The sequence below is a fragment of the Lissotriton vulgaris genome, unplaced genomic scaffold (assembly GCF_964263255.1).
Source record: "Lissotriton vulgaris unplaced genomic scaffold, aLisVul1.2 SCAFFOLD_905, whole genome shotgun sequence".
Lineage (NCBI taxonomy): Eukaryota > Metazoa > Chordata > Amphibia > Caudata > Salamandridae > Lissotriton > Lissotriton vulgaris.
Genome location: NW_028255199.1, coordinates 480360 through 505766, shown reverse-complemented (window position 1 = coordinate 505766; position 25407 = coordinate 480360). Strand labels below are relative to the sequence as shown.

General features: G+C 46.8%; 1 protein-coding gene across 1 annotated transcript in view; it reads left to right on the top strand.

Moving 5' to 3' along the window:
• The window catches only part of AHCY (adenosylhomocysteinase), a 124497-nt gene extending 107199 nt beyond the window's left edge, over positions 1-17298 (top strand). The window contains exon 10 of the mRNA XM_086951910.1: positions 16036-17298. Coding sequence (XP_086808036.1) covers positions 16036-16167 — 132 coding nt within the window. The 3' untranslated portion in view covers positions 16168-17298. The remainder of the gene's footprint in view (positions 1-16035) is intronic.
• The last annotated feature ends 8109 nt before the right edge of the window (positions 17299-25407 follow it).

The following is a 25407-nucleotide window of genomic DNA, read 5'->3' as shown; positions in this document are numbered from 1 at the left end:
AACTTGCCTCCTGACTGTATGAATATTATCAAGGAGGCCAGGAGACCCACCACCAGAGCGTGCTATGCGGCGAAGTGGAAACGATTTGTCATTTATTGTACCAATAATGACATAAATCCACTGGATGCTTCAACCCAAAACATCATATGTTATCTGTTACATTTACACAGATGCAATCTAGCATACAGTTCCATACGTATACATTTGGCTGCGGTGGCAGCTTATCTTCAGAATAGGCAACATCTTTCACTCTTCAGAGTGCCTGCTATTAAGGCTTTCATGGAGGGACTCAAACAAGTGATTCCTCTGCGACACCCACCTTCACCTGTCTGGAACCTAAATGTGGTTCTCACCAGACTAATGGGACCACCCTTTGAACCACTACACTCGTGCGAAATACAGTTCCTGACTTGGAAAGTGGCTTTTTTAGTGGTGATTACATCACTTCGAAGAGTTAGTGAGCTGCAAGCCCTAACTATTCAGGAGCCATTCATCTAAATTCACGCGAATAGGGTAGTGCTGCGTACAAACCCTACGTTTATGCCAAAGGTGGTGTCCCAGTTTCACATCAATCAAACGATAGAACTGCCAGTGTTCTTCCCAAATCCAGATTCAGTGGCAGAAAGAGCTTGAGCTCTACATACACTAGACGTAAAGAGAGCTCTTCTGTACTATATAGACAGAACAAAACTTTTCAGGAAAACTAAGCAACTGTTTGTTGCCTTTTCACCACAGCACAAAGGCAACCCCATTTTCAAGTCGGGTATAGCCAGATGGATTGTTAAGTGCATACAGATTTGTTATCAAAGCTAAACGCACATTAACAGTTCCCCCACGAGCGCATTCAACACGCAAGTTAGGGGCATCCATGGCTTTCCTTGGAAACATTCCACTAGAAGACCTGTGTAGAGCAGCCACATGGACAACCATACATACATTTACCAAACACTACTGTGTTGATGTACACTCCAAGCTGCTGTAGGACAGGCTGTTCTAAAGACTCTATTTCAGACTGCTGCAGCTGGCACAGGTAGCCACCGCTAACAGCGGGACTGCTATACATTCTATGCACAGATGTGAATTCAGCAGCCCCATGCCTCGAACGGAATATGCTACTTACCAGTATGCATCTGTTCTTGGCATGTAGGGCTGCTGACATTCATATCGCCACCCTCCTCCCCAGTGCCTGTCGCAGCTGTAGCACTCAGAATTTGTCTCTAGCATGGACATCACTGACTGTATCATACTCCATCTCTGCCACAATGGCGAAAAACAATCGGAGGATGGAGAGGATGCCCATGTGCACTGTAGTCCGGGGGAGGAGCCACCAATCTCGTGATACTTCGAAGACTCTTCCAGGACAACAATGTGCAATCATCCGGACCCAACACTATGCGGCGATCTATGCACAGATATGAATGTCAGCAGCCCTACATGCCAAGAACGGATGCATACTGGTAAGTAGCATATTCCTTCTCAATTTTAGGTCTGGCCTGGAGACCGCATTTGCAGTTTCCCCATGCTAGTGTAGTAAAAAAAATCATATATCAAAAATAAATACATTTTACTTAACTTTGCTTCACTTTGCCCATGGTGGTTTCTGAACATTCTATATCCTTCTCTTTTTTTTAAGTCACTCTAGTCTGTCTTCAGGTTACAGTAATTCCATAACTCCTTTTCTTTGCACCAGAAATCCTTTTTCCTGTGTTAATTGACAATATAAAGTGTTTCTATACTGGTTCTGTGTACACCTACTTGCTAGGAAGCACTTGAATTGTTTTCAAATTGTATGCACTTAAAACAAAAAAGTTATTGGAAGCATGTTTTGCCATCATATTTTGACACTTTTTTTCTTATAACTTTTGTCATATGCTTTCAACAAAGTTCAAATCCAAGCAGTTTGTTGAGGCAAATCTACTGGCTTATGTTATTTCTCGGGGCTCTGACGACTATGTGGTTATAGCTTTTTTTTTTCTGTGCATTTTGATTTATTTTCCCGTAACCCTGCAGAAGAAAAAAATTGCTAGAAATCTGAAGTATGTGGTGACATGTAACGTACAATGTTCTGAAGCCTTAACAATTTTGCGAATCTAGAAAAAACTAACAGTTTTAGGCACAAAGGCCTTTCTTATGTGAGGACTGTTATAACTTCTAAATACCATTCCACGTACTTTAGTTCTTTGCCTCATTTTAAGACCACATAATGGCGTGTAATTAATGAACCTTTAAGTTATTTGTTATTTTTCCTCCCTGTGAGGTATCCTATCACAAGTATCTTTAATTTATAGCCAGATAATGCAGCGGCCCATTTAAGACCTTGCCCATTGGCGTGAACACAGTGTCATGGATGTGCCCATGGGTCTGGCCAAGACTGCAACATTTTGTTAAAACTTTGTATGCAAATCTTGCCAAGAGACAGCACTACAGAAAGCCTCAACAGAAGTCCAACACATGGTTAACACAAAAATATATCAAACTGCAAAAGTGCACATTGCAGTGTCAGGGGGCAGTTCTTCGCCGTCTTCACTTGGAGCACGAAATTCTAATTTCTATACATTCCCATGCAATTCTTATAAAATAGTTTAGTGCAGTAGTTAGAGGATAGAACTTGCAATTATATTAAAACTCAAGGTGCCTGGCTCTTGCCAATGCGAGAAGGACTTGCCAATAAAATACAAGTGGTGTGGTAGAAAAGCAGACTTCTCTAAATCTGTAGTTCTAGCTTGGCTGTGCCAGCATCAAAACAATGCTTACTAGAGTGTTCAAGCTAAATCTACAACGTTGAAATACATAATGTCCACACATTGAAAATGCAGATCTGTGTGCAACTAGGTAAACACTTTGGTAGTGCTTTAAGCAGGTAGGAAAACAAATTCAGTTCTCGCTGCAAGCAGCTCTATTTATATATATGTGTGTGTATGTATATGTATATATATATATATATATATATATATATATATATATATATATATATATACACCTCAGACCTCTGGATTGAAGAGAAATTCCCCAACTTAGAACGCGCCACAGGGCGTGTTTGCACACGTCACCTCAGGCCCTGTCCCCTTCCTTCACTATTGAGCAAAATATTCCTCTAAAATCAGCCGAACTACGAATTCCAATTTACTCACCTGTTATCAGGAGAGACCTTAGTGCTGCATCTTTCAGCCCACTACTGATCCTGAAAAGGAATTTTAACCATACTTACAGTAACTTGAATTTCCTTCCATAGGCTAACATTGACGGGTTTCTAAAATATATATATATAAATTAAAAAAGTATGTAAATTAAAAATATATATATTACAATTTCAATATTTTTAGATTTTTTTTTCAATTTATGTTAAAAAATGTAATGTAATTTAAAAAATAAAATCTAAAAATAAACTTTAAAACAATGTAGTAAACCAGTATAAAAAATATAACAATACATTTAAAAATTATCATTTACAAAACCTTTGACATTCACTGAAAAAAAACATAGGTTTCAGCCACGTTAGTTAGCAATTAGCATTTGAAAAACCTAGGAAATTCACTGAAAAAAACCATAGCTTTCAGCCACGTTAGTTAGCAATTAGCATTTAAAAAAACCTTAAATTCACAGAAAAAAACATAGGTTTCACACGTTAGTTAGCTGGACATTTCACTCATACAAAACCATTGAAATACCCCCGTTATTGTTAGTTCAGCTAACTATAACTTGGGCGCCCGCAATGCACTGCTGATGACTGCACATATTACATCACTCATGACATGGTCAGTGACATCACTCATGACATCACTCATGACATCATCCTTGTGAAAGAGTGGCAGACCCCCTCTCACCGTAATATAACCTTTGATGCACACATTCAAAAATAGAAACAAAAATTTTCAATAAAATTGGGATACCAATACCAGTTACAACAACCTATTCAGGAATTCCAACATCTACATACACATCCACTCATTCACGAACAGTTCTATATAGTTACTCACACACATACTCACACATGCAAATAAACTATCAAACATCCATTTACTTGCATATACAGCTATACACACACCACTACACTTAACTTCTACAGAAACGTACACATTCTTACTCTTAAACAATCACTTATAGAAACACTTATTTATACAGGAACTCTTCCAATCTCACTCTCACATATACTCACTTATATACATCAATACTCATATATACTAGTTTAAACATATGTAGTTACTCATAAAGATACTATTGAAACAGTCATTCACTCACTAACACACCCATACACACTCATCCACCCTGAACAGTCCTTCACACATGCTGTCTTCAAAACACATACAAACAGTGAGTCACTCATTCATACATGCGCTAAGTAATACCCCCACACCATACCATACAGACACTCGTACTCAATGCGACCACAATTTGGGCCACACCCCCAGTATACAGTTTCATTTGACTCAGATTTTTTTTTTCTCGGCATTGGCATTGGCATGTGTGCCCTGCACTCCTTGCACTTTTGATTTTTGGGCATGTGACGCTTGGTCTGAATTCTTGCCATTCACAGATGGGTGCTAAACTACCCTTTGCAAAGGGGTGTATTTCTTAATCTACCTTCATCTAGGTATCTTTGTGTCCTAAATCAGTCTGGGTCTCAGAGGGTGAGACTTGTGTGTGGGGGAATGGCGGGAGTTTAGGCGCGAGGGGGCCCGGACCTTTTAGGTATAAATTATAGCTTCAGATGCTGTCTTGAGTTGTTACCTTGCACAGCGGCGTAACGGGGGGGGGGGGGGGGGGGGGGGGGGGGGGGGGAGAATGTTACACATGAGTCAGCCGCTCAGATGAACATGAGGAGTTAGACTTTATTCTTGGATATTGCTCGCTTGTGAGGGCCGGTTCGTGGCTTTCTCCCCCGCCCAATTGTGTGTGCTCATTATACTCGCGTCAGTGATTGGCCAGTTCTTGTGCTCCCATTGTGCCGTGGACATGCCTCCCCTTCGTTAGTCTTGAGGACTTTGAACGTTTCTGCTTGTCAACTATCTGTCATGCATTGCCTGATGCAGTGAGTGGTACCGATTATTTTTACAAATGTGTGTTCAGTTGCTTGTCACCATGTGGTGGCAGTGCAGCCTCCCCTTACAAGAACTAGCCACCAAAACGCCAGATGACGTCAAAGTGAGGCCTGCAGCTCCACCCAGGTGTCCTGACCTGCAGGCTGAGGCTGCCGTATGGTCAACCTTCGACTGGGGTTAAAACGAGTATAAACAGCACAGCTTCGACTCTTACCCTCTCAAGCGCAGTGAAGTTATCAAACAGCAAACCGGACCTGGCTTCCCATCTTTCTTTTATATTACCGCGAGTCACTGGGATTCAGACTCCACCACTGCTTTTGCAGATGACACTCGAGCGCAGTTCTCTGTACTTTTAGTCTTTCTTTTCTGTCCGGACACCCCCACCCCAGTAATTTGGAGTAGTGCTTGATTTCAGGGTTTAATTTGAGGAACATGTCCCGCGCAGCCACATGCTGGGACTGGAACAGCATGCTCCAGGAAGCTATACTGAACTTCACAATGAAACAATTGCTGATGTGATGGGCAGTAAATCGTCCTTTCATCACTAGCCACGGAGTAGTCTTGACTGGACATGCGAAGAATAGTTTTTTAAAGTTTTTTCTAATCTGTTCTTAATTTTCTCTCAATTATTTCTCACATGGCTTCTCTTAACATTAAAAAAGGGATGTACTTAAGAACATGGCTTCTGTCAGTTGTCACATGAAAGTCTTCCTTAACCACGTGTTTTTTTCTAACATCCTACCCTAAATTTCCCTTAAACGAGTCTTTTTTTGATCCCTGGGTACTGTTCTTTCAGTGTCAATGACGAATGCAAAAAGTGATGTATGAAATGCATGTATTAATCTCAGCCACTGGTAATTTCTCACAGCCACTGACCAATACATGTTTTTTTTTTGCATACCATGCCACCTCAGTCTGGACTCAGCTATATGCAAATCAGTCTTAACCCTTGTAGGATGCGGACTCTCTATAATGTACCAAAATGAGGTGCACTGTCCATGTAGCCCTTACTAGTGTATAGTGGCTTCCTCTAGCAATCCCAAGGTGCTGTAAATGCCTAAGTGGGGTCAAGCAGCTTGCGGCTTATCTGAAGGGAGTGCTAGGTATTTGTTACACAGTGTCAATAAATAGAGACATGCACTCAATAAAGAAATCCAACACCAATTTAGAAAAATACGATTTTTAAATTTATTTAGGTATCAAGATCTATATTAGGTAAGAACTTTTTAAGTTAGCGTTTTTCTGGCGCTTGGAAAATACAGCTGTCATTTTTGAGGCACGAGCCACAAACGCAGAAATGTTATCCTATGGAAGAAACATACGCTGCATAGGGTCCCTTGCAAACGGCTTAACAGGGTAGTTCTTCTGAACTTAAGGTAAGTAGGTGCCAAGGTCCTTGGAACCACAAGCAGTTTTGGGTTACCTGCCCTGAGGTGTCTGGATGCAGAGGTGCTGGTTGCAAGGATAGCCTCGAACGCTACCACAGAAGTAGATGGCGAAAACCACAAGAAAAATGTTGCAAGCTGGGACCAGTCCGTTGGAATAAAAAGAGAGGCTCATTTCTTTAGGGTCTCTGTTGCAAGGGTGCACCATCGGTAGGCTCAAACTCTGGCTGGTGGGCTTGGGTGCAGAGGTTTTGTCCAGCAGGTCACTCACTTTAGACATGCTCACTTTTGGGGTCGAACTAGAGATGGGAACAAAACAGGAAAGCAGGCCCACTCTCTGTATTAGCCTCGGTGATGCTGAAGTAACTCGCTGGTAGGTAGGTCTTGGCGGTGTTGGTGTCTGGGTTGGACACTGAACAAGTCTTGGCTGCTGCAAAGGAACTGGTACCGGGTGTTGGTGCAGGGTGACTCCTGGGGGTCCATGCATCTCCAAACGTGATTGGGATATGGAACTGATCTCCTGGAGCACAATGTTTTCCTAGGCACCTGCTGTATCGGTGGGCCCTGTGGTTAGCAGATCAGTGAACTGGATGTTGCGGTTGGTACCTGCAGCGAAGTGGCTCCTACACGGCATAGCTAATTTCCCTCCTGTCCTGGTAATAAATGGGCCTCAGGGGAAGGCATCTTCCAGGTCTGGGGGAAGCCAGGGTTGATTATCAAAGGCAGCAGGGGCTTTGAAGTAGTCTCTGGCCTTGATATACCAAGTCACTAGCCATCATGCTGGTTAGAGGTGTAACTCTTCCTCCGGAGCAGGTGGTGTTTCTGGCCTCTGAGCGTGGCCTCTCACCTTGCAGGGAGAGGGGGGGGGCAGAAACTTGTCTGTAGTGGCAGGTTGGACAATACCAGTCAGACAGCACACTTTAAGGGCTAGTACGTTTGAGGGTGTACCACTAAGGTGCCCTCTGGGTGAATGTCATGGTAAATCCAATGCTGGAATCAGTATGGATTTGTTAAGAGAAGGTGTTTGATACCAAACACCATATATTTCAGTGAAGCCATCATGTAGCTGGGAAAATTGTAATGACTAGTATCTGATAGAGATGTCTAGCAGCAGATTCCTGTGACTATATCTAGTGTTTTCTAGATCAGGTGTTACCGAAGGGAAGTAACTTATTAGTCTAGTACAAATTACTTAAGATTGCTTCCATATTCACTTGCACCATTTAGTAGTTGAACTAGACAGCACAGGGGCATATTTGCTCATGCAGATCTGTCATATGTAATATAAGGTACACAAGGCCTTCTGTAGGCTTGACTTACATATAATACTTGTTTTCAAAAACAGATAGCATGTCACATTTCTCTATAAAGAGACTCTGGTATCACTGTTGGGGATGTGATAGTATCCCTTGGTACCTTTTGTGACCTGGGAATGACTAACATATGGAGTAGAATTTCCCAATATGTGGTGATATTGTACCACAAATGGCATACATTGCTTCTAATACTTCACAATAAGAGGAGTATCATCAGAGAGAATCGTGGATTCTTAATGGGACGTGTTCTGGGAAAAAGAAAGAGTTCTTCCTTTTGTAAAAAAAAATAACCCTCACTCACCAACCTAGTGGTGACATGCTTCATCATCGGGGTCCACCCTGATGACCAAATGCCATCGGGGTGTGCTACGACACCTGAATTACAGTGGAGTTGGATTGTGAGTGAAAAGTGCAAAAAAGGTGTTAAAAATTGTCCTGGTTTAACTTAATAAAAAATTGTTTATTTGTAAGTAACTGGACAATATTAAAAATAAGTGTGGAGATACTTTGAGGGAAATCATGACCAAGAGTATCTCTGGTGGGTGGTCTGGTCTACATGTTTCAACCTATGTGTGGAAGTTACCAGGTTTTTGTCAGGACCAAGGGGGAGAGAAAGTGGATGATATACACCCCCTAAAAGGTGTACCCTGTCCTAAATTCTCGTGACCAGATAAGCAAAAAAGTCTATCTGTATAAGCTCCTGCCCAAATCGGCCTGTTGGAGGAAAGGAATCGTAAATAAATTTAATTACGTGCCTGTAACGTCGTGATGATTCACACGTGTCAACATACATCATGCCATTCCCATTAAGTTCCAGTGTACCGCCTGCCGAAGGTGCAGGGGGCTTGCTTGTTGAAATCGACTATGTGGTGCTATTGTGTCGCTGTTAGGTAACCCCAGAGGGGTAAGGAGCCATCAGCATTCACACTGATCAATAAGTGTGTGAAATGTGGCTTAAATTTAGTCACACGCGCGTCCAATCTGTAGTGGCGTGCTACTGCATCCTGGCAATATTATGTGTGAGGACAAGATTAAAGGCATGCAATTTTTACCAGTATTACTAACGGACAAACTTTGACCAACAAACGGACAAGACCAACAAACAGACATACAATACGGGTTAATTGGCCCTTCTTACTCCTACTAGGTGTCTTTAGGCTTCGGAGGGCAGGGGATGGGTATTTCTCAGCTAAAACATATTCTGTGGCTAGTGAGAGAGAAGAGTAAAGTTAATGCGCTATTGGTCAGGGACCGCATGGTAGTGCGGTTCGTATCGCATAGTCCGTGCTCCTGGACGTCCCATCGTGTCAGCATGTGGCTCAGTTCTGGAACCATTGGGGGCCTATGTAGACTTTTTTTTATCAAAGACTTTGTTCCATCTACGGCATGCTATGTGAGATAGCATGTCAATGATCAATCTTGTAGAACACCTTGAATTTGATCCTCTACATGAGACACTCTGCACGTTTGTGGAATTGTCGAGTCATGGACATTTTAGGACTCAAGGCCGAGCTGGGAATTGAACCCTGGTCCCGGGCTGACCTCTGCTTCCAGGTCTGCCTCCTCTAACCAGTGAGCCGCACTTCTCCACACTTTTTCATCATTTTCTAATAAAATTAGAAAGTCAATCATAAAACATTGGCCCACACTAAATGCCGGCACTATAAACATTGAGACCCCTATTTGCATTTCGCAAAAGTAAAAACCTTAACCCCTTCGATGCTTGTGACAAGGTCAACTCGTCATGGGTTTTACTGCCCTGTGCTTATGACGAGTTGACCTTGTCACAAACAATGGGATTTTGCAAATGGCATAACACAGCGGAAATATACGATAGCAGCGATGCGGTTAAAGACCATCTGGTACGAGCAGCGTTGCCAGCAACAACGCAGGGAGCCACACTTGGCACCGCTTGGGGCTTACCCCCTATCACAGGCCATGTGAAATGTGAATGTTGCAACTTGTAACCCACCAACTGCCTCTCCCAAGTTGGCACACTCGGAGAATTTGATGTATATGCATGACCTATGACCAGTTAATATGACTCCTATGGCTATCAATGGCCTATTTTAACCACCGTTTTTTCTTGTTTTTTCATTGTTTCTGACAATTTTATTCATTGTTGAATTTTCCAATGAAGCGCGGTCATCGTCAGCACAAATAGGCACCCACTGTAAATATCACGACACATCACGATTGTGTAAGCTCACACCTGTCACTTGTACGCCACCACTGATGTAATTCCTTCCCTCGCCCCTGGGTATGCTTTCCAAACTGAAAATATGGTTTCTTGGTCACTGGTCCATTGTGCTGTGCTCACATATGGCGGCCAAATAACCAAACCCACCCTCCTAACTATTCCAAGATGGCGGACCTATTTGCTGAAGAATTGATCACAAAGAGCCCCAATCCAATATGGCGGCCAGAAAACCTTGTCCCTCCTTCCTTTCTATTTACTACCGTGCACGCCACTTTCAGCGATCTGTCTCCCTAGGATAGACGCACCTGCAATCTGGCAGCACATGGAAGGGACATCTTTCCCCTGGCTCACTACTCGCAGATCGATGCCAAGTAGAGCAACTTCGCCTTGAAGGTAAGCGCTCATGAAGCTGCCCCTCTTGCCCGCAGGTAACTAACAGATCAGCACGCGGGAATTTAACCGCCAGTTAACCATTCTCCCCTTCCTAACAGCTACCACCACCCGGTGGAATCAAACGCGATCCCGCAGTTTCAACAAAGACTGCCCGGACTCCTACCAGCCACTAGACAGTACATATTGTCCCAACAGGTACGAACTATCGAATAGCGGGACATGAGACCCATCAACTATCTAAATGAACCCCTTAACCAATTTTGCATGCGTAATCTCCCCTGCAGGCGAGTCACAGCAACTCAGCCACCTGTGACACCTGGGGTCCCAGCCAGCTCAATCGGGTAAGCTACACGCCCGATATTAACCCAATCCGTAATCATGAGGGCACTCCTCCGCTCAGCCCCTACTGAATCTAGCCAAAACAGTTGTGATGAATGGACACGTATGCGTGCACAGTTGAAGGTGTCGGTGTTCTTGCTGATTATTGTTTACATCACTTGAATTTCTTCTTGTTTACTGGGACATATACGAAAACAAATCGACCCAATCATGGAAATGTATCCAACTTGTTACGATCGATCCCTAATTAATTCTTGAGGTCAAATACAATCGGGTCAAAAGTTGAAATGATTCACCGCAGTTTTAATTGTGATATCACCAGTCACACGGGCACCCAGCTATGTATGACCAGTCCTCATGTTCAATCCACAATGATGAGAGCACGTTAAGTCTAATCCGAATATATGTTTGGTACATAAAGGATATGTACTATGTTGTTGCGTAGGACTATCAGGTTTTAATTCAGCCATCGGCTGGTTTTCTCTTCTCTTTCCCCTTCTTCCACCCTATACAGGCGGTTGTATTTTATCATGCCAGGCAGGCAAATGTTATTGTCAGTCCTTATGATGGTCCCATGTAACTAGAGCATAAGGGATCGAAACGTCGACTACTCAGTGCTTTCACAACCTAACTATTGTGTTTTATCCTGTTGTGTCTAGCACTTCTTTGGCATTACTTTAATTTGACACTGATTTAAAAGTGGCCAATAATGCTCATTTTTTGGCTGTAAAACCTTCCCTTATTGGTTTGTTTTTTCCCCCCAAGTTTAGTACAGGATTGTGCCTTACAACCAATTGTCCAATGTGTTTGCATTGATTAAAATAAATATCCTGTCCGGCTGGGCAGTGAAAAATATAGTCTCCTATCATGGCCTATATTTCATCCTCCTCTTTGACCTTCATAAGCTAAGGACCTTTGTCTTTGATAGCATGAACAAAACTGCCTGCTGAGTTTTCACCAGAATGATAAAGGTTCCTATAAAAACATTGTTTTTAAAGTAATCAATATGCGTGCCTACCCGTGTTTATACTTATGTAGAGTGCTGATATCAAAAAGGACTCCATTTTTGTTTCAAGCTACAATCCAAAACTCTATGCTGCCTGTTCGTGATTTGTTTGACAAAGTCACGCGTAATCCGAATGTACTGCAAAAAGGGATTAGCCGCATTACTCTAAAGTTCATTCAGCCGAAAACGAGTAAGTTACTAGACTGCCCCAGTGCTATTAAACGCTGCCTACCTTGTTCTTGTTCGTAATGCAGGTGCTCTGCGTTGTCTTTCTGGCAAACGCCTGTTTCCAAACTTGCGCTTGCAGCTTGGTTTTTACTTCCGCGTTTCCAAGTCATAGGACTAGAAAGTGGACTGACGTTATTTACTTTGGTATGGAAAAAACTTTATTGAACAACGTGAATTCAAAATCACGATGGTTGTCTAATGTCATCTATTGTAACATCTGTTTGGAAAGCGTAACTATGTAATGATAATAGCCTAAAAAAACGATACCAAAACGTGCAGTGTTAAATGACCGTAATATTGGACCACAGTGTTATAAAGCTGCTCCTACACCATATATGCCATGATGCCTTCCGTAAAAGCCTTCCGTAAAGCTATCAAGACCTACCTTTTCCCTGTTCTCTAGGCCCCCCTCCCCCTCTCCCCCTTTCTTTTTCTGTTCTACTGGTGCGTGCTTGTCTCATAGCGCCGGGACGCCCCATTGCTGGGGCAGCTGTTGCGCTTCACCAAACCTAGAAATAGAAAATAAAAATGCCTATGTGACGTGAATTACAATTTGTAGACACTGAAGACAAACCGTAAAAAACCTATATGTGGGAGAACCCCTTACATGTCAAGTGATGACAATTTCCTTATTAGAGGCATATCAATCTGGTCGAATAACAAACACTATTATGACCGGTTATTTAGATGTCCAAAATCAATTATAAACAGCAGATACATTCAATCCTATCATTCAGTCCATAGGGTTTCACTGTATTTAGAAACTTTATCTGAAAAGTTTCCCTTTGTGCCAACTGTTTATGTGGGTCAACATGTGGTCGGACCAACACCTGCTCTAATATGGTGTACCTCAACTGCGGAATGGTGTGTTTTTGTTCTACCCAGTGCGAGGCCAGGATTGATTTCTCGTTAACTGTTCTGATCGTGGATTTATGCTCAGTTAACCTGGTCTTTACTTTTCAAAGGCCATAGGGTGGACAATCAGCTCTTCAGAGTTCACTGGAGAGAAAAAGTCAAGACTGTCCAGAAGAGGACCATCTTGATGGATTTTACTCTGCATTAAGATCTGCTACACACAGGCTAAAAAGCCGCCTCTTGGGGGCTTGTGGGTACATTCCACCAGGGCCAAGGTCCCTACTACTGCAATTGGAGGTGTGGTACCTGTCCTGGACATCGGACAAGCAGCTACATGGGTGTCACTCCACACATTCACAAAGCGCTACTGCTTTGTACAGTCTGTCAAGATGGGCATTTTGCCAGCTTAGTCCTTAAGGACTTTCTGGTTTAAACCAGTTTTCAGACCTACCCAGGAGAGCTTTTGCTTGGGTATCTATTGTAAGTTGAGGAATCTGCATTTAGAAGTTTGTCCGGAGAACAAGTTACTTGCCATCTATAATGCTTTTTCTGGTAGAGAGACTATTGGAAGATTCCTCAGCAACACTACCACATACCCCTCAAACTGGACTCTTTCCCCTCAAGGTGCTATTAGAAACTGCACTCTGCTCATCACATTGGTTTTCATGTGGCTATGCTTTTTTGATGCAGAAATAGTCACGGAAGATGCACATTTCAGCATGCTGGGGTGGTGCTTATATGGGTATCACTGTCACTTCTGCTGTGATGCCACCTACTGCCACACAAAGGTACTCCTCAGTATTTTCCGGATTGTGTTCACACCTGGGGAATGTTCTAAGGTATGAAATCTGTGATTACAGACTTTGCCTAAAAAAGCGCTACCAAAGGGTAAGTAACTTGTTCTTTGAGGACCCGGGCTTCATTTCTACCTAAGATACTCCTTTTCATGTTGGTCGGGTTAGCACCCATCCGGCATTCTTTGCTCTATTTTATTCCTCTAGGGAGGAAGAGAACTCATTCGTTTGGATCCTAAAAGAGCATTGAGTTTCTATGTTGATTGTACCAAGGGACATCAAGTGGATGACGATCAGCTCTTTGTAGGGTTTTCAGACGTGAAGAAGGGAAAACTGAGTATTTAGCAATTAATTGTTCTTTGCATAAGTCTGCTACGCACTGGAGAAAAAGCTCCCCAAAAGCTTGTGATCTCATTTTATCAAGGCAAAATCCGCTATTAGCATGTGGGGTGCCTGCTCTGGACATCTGTTAGGTGCCTGTGGACTTCGGTACACACTTTCACAAAACACTATTCCCTCAACAGTCTAGTTCAGTCAAGAGCTGCATTTTTCCCTCTGTCCTTCAGGACCTTTTGGTCAGAGACAGTTCAGACTCCCCATCATCGGAAGTACAACTATGGTTTTAAGAGTGTGAAGAATCTGTGGTTCGAAGTATTCATCATAAGAACAAGTTGCTTATCATCAGGTAACAATCTGGTGGATACTCTTAACAGGAGTTAACACTCCCACTTCTTTAACTGCCCTTTTCCTGTCAAAAAAGGTCTGCCTAAAGATCTGCACACTGGTTATACCAATTTGTCAATGGGACTATGTCTGAGGGTTTGTGCAGCCTAGAAAGTAACTGACAGTGCACATTGATACTGCTTATATGTAAGTCAACTCATCACTTCCAGAGCTGAATATCAGCTTGGACCCATGCAACGGCATCTAGACGCATGCAGGAGAACTCCTCTAAAAGTTTCTGGGTCAAGTCAGAGGTCTTGCTCCTCATGCCTCATCTAGTGCAAAGGAGCCATGTTTTACTGTGACATCCAGTTAAAAATATGCACACCTTAGCAGTTGCACACCTGAACCACTTCAGCAGTAGGGCAACGATAATAGCCGGGCTTTCCACCTTGATTATCTCATGGTTAGTCAGTTTTATGGATAAAATGTTTTCGTGAGAGAGAATCAGTCCAGTGTAGGTTGCGTTCACAGCTGCATGTTTTGTCAGCGGTAATACTGTGAAGGACCTCGTTTGGATGTTTAGGATGTCGTCCTGTCTTACCCCTTCCAAGAGTTGTCTTTCTTTTTGGAATAGACGTGTGGCGAACTTTTTTTTGTTTTGATAGCTCAAATGGATCGTAAGTAACTAAATATGCAACACGTGTTGCTGCTCAGTCGAAGTCCTTTCGAAGAGGTTGACTGGTCATCTTTAAGTTGTTTATTGCTGTATTAGGGTGTCTGGCTAGTACTGAGGGGAAACATTTGCTCAGATAACGTTAACCTGTAAAAATGAGATAATGCTCTCACTAATGTTCTGCAGTGTATCCCATAATTTTCCTTTTCTCGCCACATAATTTGGCCCTCCCTTACATATAATTCCACTGACCGGGTCGGTAAGGACTGTTCTTCTGCTGCCTTATTTCAGTCCCTGTGTAATTACTGTTGTAACTGAACTTTCTTGCTCAATTTCACCAACTCCATCCCTGAACTACAGCTGTATGTGCAGGTGTTGAGCTGGAGTACGGTTTAGCAGTCGCCTAAAGGCTTGTTTTAAGAAGACTTCAAGGATCTTCCAAATGAGAGCAGCAAAGTCTTGTAAGTCTCATCAAAGTGGGGTTGACTTGTTCACCTTGCTGTGTGGGGCGTCTGCTGCTATAGGAACCAGATAACCAACTATGTATGCCTATTCGTGCCGTCGTACAGTCCTGGTGCAAACTGATTTCAGTTCAAAACCTGTCCTGCTACCTCATCCATTAAGTGCGAACCATAGAATAGTGCCTAGAAGCGTATGTACATCAGCAAATGTCACATCTGCACATACATCACAAAGATATATACTGTTTCTAAAAGCCTACTTGCCCTTTCTGCAGTTGAGATGTGGCGTGCTAACATTGTTCACACTTAGCAAAATGTTTAAGCTGTGCATTTACACTGCTTTATGTATGGTTTTCTTTATGGTAAGTTGTTTTAGGATTTTGTAGTTGACCTTGGATTAGACTTGCTATCCAAGAAAACCTTTAATACTGATGCGTAGTATTGGCCACCCAGCCTTCCGAAGAGCTTTAATGTTTAAATTTACACAAATGCTACGTGGTGGTAGCTGTCTTCAGATTGACAAGGAGGCTTGCGTTTATGATGCAGATTCGACTTCAATGTGTTTACAGGTGTCTGTCTCCTTCAGCAGTCCTGTGATGTCAGTGTTCTGTTTGTGTTGCTTCTGTTGGTCTGCCTGCATCCATTAAGGTTTCTGATTGTCCTGAAATTTTTCTTTGCAGCTGGATGAGGCCGTGGCTGCAGCTCATCTCGACAAACTGGGTGTGAAGCTGACCAAATTGACAGACGAGCAGGCCAAGTACCTCGGTCTGAACAAGGATGGGCCATTCAAGCCGGACCACTACCGATACTAGATCTGCCAGGGCTGGGCGTGCTCCTTTGTGCAGCATTTGTCCTCCACCTTCCAAACGTATCACAACAATGTGTTTTTGTATCACTGGAAATGTGCAGTTCCTGTTAGTCTCGCCTTGTTACAAATGTTAGAGAGCAGCACTCAGCAACCCCTGCAGCGACAATAAACTGTAATGCAGAAATGATGAAACGACAACGGACAGCTCCTTCCTCCAAGGTCACCAACTTCTCACTGAAGATGGTTCGTCACTTGCTGCCTTTTCACTCTGGGCCGAGTCATTCTAAACCCATCCAGCTTGTGCGCTTGTCACCAGCTGCTTCTGTGCACATCTGCAGGCAGTGTTTTCTGGACACGAGACAACTCAATGGGACAGAGAGGGCTTTTGTTACAGTAACCATGTGTAATAAAAAAGAAAATGTAAAAAAAAGTCGTGCCAGGGGCAGTTTTGCAAGCATGCTAAGGGCTGCGCTCTGACTTGCTGCTTGAAATGTAAGGATTTCTGAATTTCTGTGCTTTTCAACTTCACCCTGTGCCCTTACGCGTGTCACTTGTACGCTTAATGTTCTAGCGGCAGGGTTTTTACAAATGAAATGTTTCAAAAAATACTGTGCTAGCAAATTGGTACGTTCTTATAACGCTATACTGTACTGAACCGTGGATATGCGGCTTTCATCTCGAGCACTAAAGTGTCAAGTACCAGCACTTAAAGCCATTTGGTTACATCAAACCACTGCTGCTTTTCCTCTCCTGCCCATAAAAGCACTTGATCTCTTGCGGCAAATTCAGTAGTATTGAAAGTTGCGAAACCTCAAACTGGTGGAAAGATTTTTAATGTTCCACACAAAAGCGCTTCATGGTTTCTGCTATTAAAGTGGGCTCAGTATTGCTTATTGGTCCATGTACTGGCTTCACTTTGACACAAAATAAAACATTTTGACTTCTGTGACTATTCCTTCCATAACCTTGAGCCTCCTTGAATTTCTTTAAAATTAAGTTTTTATATATGCGATTAGGGAGGGAGACGTGATGCATGCACTATAAAGCTGAGAAATGTTTTACAAAATGAAGGTGTTACTTTGCGTGGGAAAACTGACTTGTACAAAAGTAACTCAGTAAATGGATATTTGACAAAGACGTCTCTACTGTCGTGTGTTGCCAGTACTGTTTGTATGCATCTCCCCAGTCCTAATCTGCCTCTAAATGCGGCTTATGATGCAGGCGTGAGCTGCCACCAAGTGGTGAAATCAAAGACTACCCCAGACCCTTTATGCCTGTCCAACTTGGAGAACGTTTTAAATGCCCGCCAGAGTAAGCAAAGCAAAAACGTATACGGTGGGGACGGGATTTGGATCAAGTTCCACCAGCCATTGCTTGTCTTCACATTTTGGAACAGTCATGTGATACACGGTGAGTTGCTGTTGCACTGTATTTTCCGCTAGGTGTCGCTTCACTACAGCTAAATGCTGCAAACGCCTCCCAAATGCTTTATCTGAAAGAAATAGGTTAGTGTTAGATTCCTTAACTTAGAATATCCCCAGGCATCAGACTGGATCAGGAAAGTTTTCGTCAGCAGTACCCTTGCATGTCGGTAGGCGTCGTCTGCAGCTCTGCGTCCGTCGGTGTCTTGATCGCTGGGATGACGTCATCGGAGTACTTGGACGCTGCTCTCGTGCGCTGACGTCAGTTCTTTTTTCCGCACCAGCAAGAGCAGATCTGGGAAGAGCAGTACTCGTAGTCATGTGTTTTACTAACTTTTTGATCTATTTTGGATCTTTTTCGAGTCGACTTCAACTCCTGGTGCTGTAGGGATGCCTGGCTTCAAGCCGTGCGATGCCTGTCATCGCCTGATATCGGTGACTGACCCCCACCATCGGTGTCTCTATTGCCTCGGGCGCCACGACGACAAGTCGTGCTCTGACTGCCGGGCCTTGACGTTGAAAGCTAGGCGGAAGCGATCCCGCAAGCTACTCGAGGTCCGGCAGTCTGCTCCGCGCTGCTCGAGGTCTGTCGAGGAGGAAGCCGAAGGGCCGGTCGCAGAGGGACCGTTGCTAGTCGAGTCATCGCCAGCACTCGTGGGCTCAAAGTCCTCCGGTAAGTCGAGGCACTCCAAGAAGTCGTCGAAGAGGCGTCATCACTCTTCTGACTCCCCTCGCACGACTCAGCCGAGGGTTCGGGCGACACCGCCCGCGCAGCTCCGTCTGAGCCTCCAGCCCCATACCCTGCAGTTCCTGGCCTGCGAGCGACGCCGGAGATTTGTGACTTCTTCATTGCCATGAGGACTCACTTCCCTCCATTGAGGCCTGCTGGTGAACTTTTTGTGCCCCGCGGGTCCGACTGGGGGCCTCGGCGGGCCGGTGGCTCCGGCGCCGTCAGGTGCTTCGGCTGAGTGACTTCGGTCCCGGCGCCATCGGCCCCCGTGGGATCCGTGCCCGGATCCCGGTCGACACCAGTTGACCTTACGACTCCTCCGCTGGCGCCGATTCCTTTGGTGTTTCTCCCGGCGCAGTCCTCTGACGACGTAGACCCTGGACCGACACTATCTCCAGCGTCCATGGGTGAAGCCTTCGCCTACGACCCGGCTTCGTCATTCCAGCCTGTATACCAAGACACAGATGAAGGGGAGGACTGGGAGGGGTCTGAGGACCCTCTGGCATGACTGTGCCAGATGAGCTACGGGAGGCCAGTGGTTTGGACGCTTCGCCCGACAATGGATTCATCTCGCCTCCCTCCGTGGCTACGGAGGAGGGTGCTACCTATGGTGTAGTGTTGCGCAGGGCGGCCAAGACCTTGGCTCTTGAGCTCCCTGCTGTGGCCGTGAGGACTAACCTAACTGAAGTGCTTCAGCCGCCAGTAAGCTCCTCGGAGCCTCTGCTGCTATTCAATGAGGCACTCATGGACGTTCTGATGGACACCTGGTTCAAGGCCTCCACAATGCCCCCTGTGGATCGAACGTGGGCCGACTCCGGGCGACCCTAGCTTTCTGTCTGTACACCCCACCCCAGAGAGCCTGGTGATCCAGGCATCTATGTCCCAGTCCGCATTCCCGACCTCTCCCCCGGATCGAGAATCCTAAAGGTTTGATCAGTTTGGCAAGAAACTGTTCTCACTGAGTTTGGGGTTCAATCAATCAATCAATGACACTTATAGAGCGCGCTACATACCCGTAGGGTCTCAAGGCGCTGGGGGGGGGGGGTGCCGCTACTGCTCGAACAGCCAGGTCTTCAGCTTCTTCCTGAAGGAGAGGGTCTTGGGTCAGGCGCAGGTCGGACGGGAGGGAGTTCCAGGTCTTGGCGGCCAGGTAGGAGAAGGACCTTCCTCCTGAAGTCGCTCTTCGGATGCGGGGGACGGCGGCGAGGGCGTGGTTGGCTGATCGGAGGTGGCGTTTGGGAGCGTAGAAGTTGATCCGGCTGTTGAGGTAGCTCGGGCCTTGGTCGTGTAGGGCTTTGTGTGCGTGGGTGAGGAGGCGGAAGGTGATTCTTTTGTTGACGGGGAGCCAGTGAAGGTCTCTCAGCTGTCCGGAGATGTGGCTGGTACGTGGGATGTCTAGGATGAGTCTGTCTGAGGCGTTCTGGATCTGCTGGAGTCTCTTCTGGAGCTTGGCGGTGGTACCGGCGTAGAGGGCGTTGCCGTAGTCCAGTCGGCTGGTGACGAGGGCCTGGGTGACGGTCTTCCTGGTCTCGGTGGGGATCCACCAGAAGATCTTCCGTAGCATGCGTAGGATGTTGAAGCACGCCGAGGAGACGCTGTTGACTTGCCTGGACATGGAGAGGGAGGAGTCCAGGATGAAGCCCAGGTTGCGTGCGTGGTCTGTTGGTTTGGGTGCGGTGCCCAGGGCGGGAGGCCACCAGGAGTCGTCCCAGGCGGAGGGTGAAGAGCCCAGGATGAGGACCTCCGTCTTGTCAGAGTTCAGTTTCAGGCGGCTGGTCGTCATCCATTCGGCTACCTCTTTCATCCCTTCGTGCAGGTTGGCTCTGGCGGAGGCGGGGTCGTTGGTCAGGGAGAGGATCAGCTGGGTGTCGTCGGCGTAGGAGATTGTGCTGAGGTTGTGTTTGCGTGCGATGGCCGCGAGGGGGCTCATGTAGACGTTGAAGAGGGTGGGGCTCAGAGATGATCCTTGAGGGACGCCGCAGATGACTTCGGAGGCCTCTGACTTGTACGGTGGTAGGCGGACTCTCTGTGTTCTTCCGTCGAGGAAGGAGATGATCCATTCCAGCGCCTTGTCCTGGATTCCGATGTTGCTGAGGCGCTGTACTAGGGTGCGGTGGCAGACAGTGTCGAATGCCGCGGAGAGGTCTAGGAGGATGAGGGCCGCTGTTTCTCCGTTGTCCATCATGGCTCGGATGTCATCGGTGGCGGCGATGAGGGCGGTCTCGGTGCTGTGGTTGGCTCGGAAGCCGGACTGTGAGGGGTCGAGGGATCCATTCGTCTCGAGGAAGGCGGCCATCTGCTTGTTGACGGTCTTCTCGATGACTTTGGCTGGAAACGGGAGGAGCGAGATGGGGCGGTAGTTCTTGAGTTCGGTGGGGTCCGCTGTTGGTTTCTTGAGTAGAGCGCTGAGTTCGGCGTGCTTCCAGCTCTCAGGGAAGGTGGCGGTGTCGAAGGATGTGTTGATGATGTCTCGCAGGTGGGGTGCGATGATAGTGTCGGCCTTGTTGAAGACGTGGTGAGGGCAGGGGTCGGTCGGTGATCCGGAGTGGATGGAGTTCATTGTGCGGATGGTGTCTTCGGTGCTGATCGGGGCCCAGGCATGGAGGGTGGTGGTGGGGGGTGGTTGTTCGGTCATGGTGTGCGTTGGTTGGTTGTTGAAGCTGTTGTGTATGTCCGCGATCTTGTTGTGGAAGTAAGAAGCGAGGGAGTTGCAGAGGTCTTGTGATGGGGTGATGTCGTTGTTTCCTGCGCTGGGGTTGGAAAGCTCTTTCACGATGTTGAAGAGTTCCTTACCTTTGTGTGCGTTGTTGTCCAATCTGTCCTTGAAAGCTGTTTTCTTGGCGGCGCGGATCAGCTGGTGGTGCTTCCGGGTGGCAAGCTTGAAGGAGGTCCTGTTGTCCGGTGTAGGTTCCCTTCTCCAGACTTTCTCGAGGGCTCGGCAGTTCTTCTTGGAGCTCTTGAGTTCGTCGGTGAACCACGGGGCTTTCTTGCTGCCGGGTCTGCTGGGCGGGGTCCTCAGTGGGGCGAGCTCGTCCGCGCAGCTGCTGATCCACTTCGTGAGGTTGTCGGCGGCCTGGCTGGGGTTCGCTGAGCTGGCAGGAGGGTGCTGGCTCAGGGAGGTGGCGAGCTGGTCTGCTGTGATCTTGTTCCAGCTTCTGCGGGCGGCCTGTTGCTGGTGGTGGTGGGTTGCGGTCTATCAACACCGCTTGCCTTTTGGGCCGTTATACCCACTCCTTGTGGGACACGGTTGCGAACGTGCTGCCCCAGTGCCTGCAGGAGGCCCGGGCCCGGCTCGCCCAAGCCCTTGCGGAGGGGCGGGATTCAGCACGTTATTTTATCAGGTGTGGACTGGATACCACGGACTCACTGGGAAGGGCGATTTCCACGACGGTGGCGGTTTGCCGCCATGCCTGAGGTCCGCCAATTTCCCTGGCGATGTCCAAGCCATGCTCATGGACATTCACTTCGATGGCTGTCGCCTCTTTGGCGACAAAGCAGAGTGTTCCAAGGACTCCAGGGCTACGGTCAAGTCCTTGGGCCTGTCTGGCCAGCGCCAGCACACTTCTGCTTTTTCCCCCCATTCGTTGCCAAGTAAGGGGCACCCCCACACATCCTGCAGGCCGCAGAACCAGCCTCAACGCAGCCGCTGAAGTGTTAACCGCCGTGGCGGTGCTGGGGGGCACCGGCAGGGCCAGTCCACATCCGCTCCTGCAGCATCTGAATCAAAGCCTTCCTAGTCTGAGCTTTCAGGCCAATTCGACACCAGTGGGGGGGGGCAGGGTCCACCATCACCTCCTTCACTGGTGCTAACACATCAGACAGGTGGGTGCTGCAAATTTTCCCAAGAGGCTACTCCCTCCCCTTCGAGGCGACCCCTCCAGCCATGCCATGCCACGCCACCGCAGTACCACTGCATTATTTATTAATAACATTTTTAGAGCGCGAACAATGGCCCTTGGGCGTCTCGGCGCTAGAATATCTGCAGAATTTAACCGGTGAGGGGAAGGGTAGGTCTACTGATTAAAAAGCCAGGTCTTGAGTTGTTTACGGAAAGACCAGAGTGAGCGGCTTGATTTGATCGAGGGAGGCAAAGTATTCCAGAGTTTGGGGGCTGAAACAAGAAATCTTCTGTCTCCCCATAAAACAGATTTACGGCGAAGAACCACAAGATCATTTAGACTGGAGGAACGTAAGGTTCTAGAAGGACAGTAAGGAATCAAATTTTGAGTGAAGAAAGCAGGTCCCATGTTGTGCAAGGCCTTGAACACTATACAGAGCTTTGAATTTTATCCTATTCCTGATAGGTAGCCAGTGTAATTCTCTAATGGTTGCAGAAGCAGAATGGTATTTGGGGATTCTGCCCAGAAGCCTGGCTGCTGAATTTTGGATTATTTGCATTGTATTCAAAACTCTTTCTTGTGCATTCAGGAACAGAGCATTGCAATAATCCAGGGTCGACAGTACCAGTGAGGTGACCAAGGTTTTGCCAGATGAATCGGGAAGGAAAGGAAGGGTTTTCTTGATTAGTCTCAATTTATGAAAAGCGGCGGACGTGATCTGGTTAGCATGTGGGAGAAAGGTGAGACGGTTGTTGAAAATGACTCCCAGATTCCTCACCTTGCTAACAGGGTCAGGGGGAGGGCCTAATGATGAGGGCCACCAACAAGAGGACCATTCCGGGGTCAGCTGACCGAAAATAACTACTTCCGTCTTGTCGGAATTTAATTTTAGGCAATTGGAAGCCATCCAGTTCCCAATTGCCAACATGCCCTGATTGAGATCATCAGCTTTTTTGTGGCCGTCATTCTTAATGGCAAGGACCAGCTGAGAGTCATCTGCATAGGAGGTAAGGCTCATCCCATGTGCACGAATGATATTGGCAAGGTCCGACACGTAGATGTTAAAAAGTGTCAGACTAAGGGATGAGCCTTGGGGAACTCCGCATGGCAGAGACAAAGTGGAAGAATGGAAAGATCCAATTGTAACCACCTGAGTCCTATTGGCCAAAAAGGAGGCCAACAGTTTCCTGGCATTGTGTTGGACAATAATGTTTTCGACACGGTCGATCAAAGTGACATGTCGGGGGATCACTTGCAACTTCTGCAGGAGGAAGTTATGGCCCTCTTGGCCAAGGGGGCCATCGAGCGCATTCCTGGGCCAGAAGTAGGACGTGGTTGCTATTCCCACTACTTTCTGGTACCCAAGAAGGACAAATGCCCTATTTTGGACCCCCGGAGGATCAACAGCTTACTCCGGAAGGAGATGTTCAAGATGCTGACTTTAGCTCAGGTCCTACCTACCCTGGAGACTGGATGGAAGCGTTGGACTTGCAGGACGCATATTTCCACATCCCCGTCCTGCCGGCCCACAGGCGTTACCTGCGGTTCACAGTAGGCCACGAGCACTTTCAGTTTACCCTGCTCACCTTCGGCCTTACCAACGCCCCTTGGGTGTTCACAGCTCATCTGCGCGAATCAGGGGTTTCATTCTTCCCCTATCGCGACGATTGGTTGTTGAAGGCGGGCTTGCCCCAAACAGTCGTCTCCCACCTGCAGACTAGGGCCGACCTCCTGCACTCGCTGGGGTTCTCCATCAATGTGCCAAAGACTGGTTAATCGACAACTATCCGTCATTCTGGAATCCAATGGCTTGCTGAGAGATTCACAAACCGGCTTTCGGCCAGGGCAGGGCACGGACACCGCCCTCTTGGCAGTTGTTAAAGAAGCAAGGAGCATTTTGGATTCAGGAGGGTCAGTGGCAGTGATCCTCCTGGACCTCAGTGCTGCCTTTGACACTGTAAACCATCAAGTGTTGATCCAACGGCTGTCCAATGTGGGGGTCACAGGAGTGGCGTTGCAATGGCTTAGGTCATTTCTGCATGTCCGTACCTATCAGGTCTGGGAAGGCAGCGAGAAGTCTCCATCTATCCCCCTCCAGAGCGGTGTGCCACAGGGCTCCTCGTTGAGCCCTACGTTGTTTAACGTCTATATGGCCCCCCTGGAGGATGTGGTGGCCCCTTTTGGGATAAAAATTGTCAGCTATGCTGACGATACCCAGCTGGTGGTCGCATTGTCTCAACTGGAGAAGAACCCAGACGCGCTGCGCCTATGCCTGACCAATGTACACACCTGGATGTGTGAATCATTGCTTAAACTAAACGGTTCCAAGACGGAGATAATGCTGTTAGGGCACAAGACTCCCTCTCTCCCCTTGACCGTTTGGCCCAGCTGCCTGGGGGAGCTCCCCAGCCCCAAGCAGGAGATCAAGAGCTTGAGAGTCTGGCTGGAGCAGGATCTCTCCTTTAAAACTCAGGCCAAGAAAACGGCGGGGGTTTGCTTTGGGCTTCTTCGTTCAGCCCGTAAAGTCCTGCCCCTCCTCCCCTTGCCATCGAGGAGGTTACTCATCCAGGGGTTAATTATCTCCAGGCTTGATTACTGCAATGCCATATTCCTTGGTGCTCCGGAAGCCACGCTCAGTAAGCTGCAGCAGGTGCAAAATGCTGCGGCCAGGCTGTTGACTAACACATCAAGGAGACAATCAGCTAAGCCCGCCTTGGAAGCATTGCATTGGCTCCCGGTGAGAGAGGGGGTCAAGTTTAAGGCTCTCTGTACGGCCCACAAGATTCTTCAAGGGAAAGGACCCCCTTCTTTAAGGAAGCTAGTGGTGCCTTATAAACCCAACAGAGCTCTTCGCTCTGATCAAAAACTTTTGCTACAGGTCCCCAGAGTCCACAAAGCTCGCACTGGAGGCAGAAGATTCTCAGTGCATACAGCCACCCTTTGGAATTCGCTCCCTTTGCAACTACGTCGTGAGACTTGCATCCTTCGTTTTCGGAAGTTTCTGAAAACACACCTTTTTCCATCTTAACACGCTGGATAGCTTCGCATTGGTCTTACAGACTCCTTGACAAGCGCTGGGATGCCCAAGGGTAACCACGCGCTATATAAGACTCAAATAAAATAAATAAAGTCACACCTGTGCCCCTCTCAGAAGCTCCTTTTCATCCGAGCGGTTCTGGACTCTGCGCAGTTTTGGGTTTATCCCCGAACAGCTGGTTCGGGATATTCAGGCTCTGATTACGATCTTTTAGCCA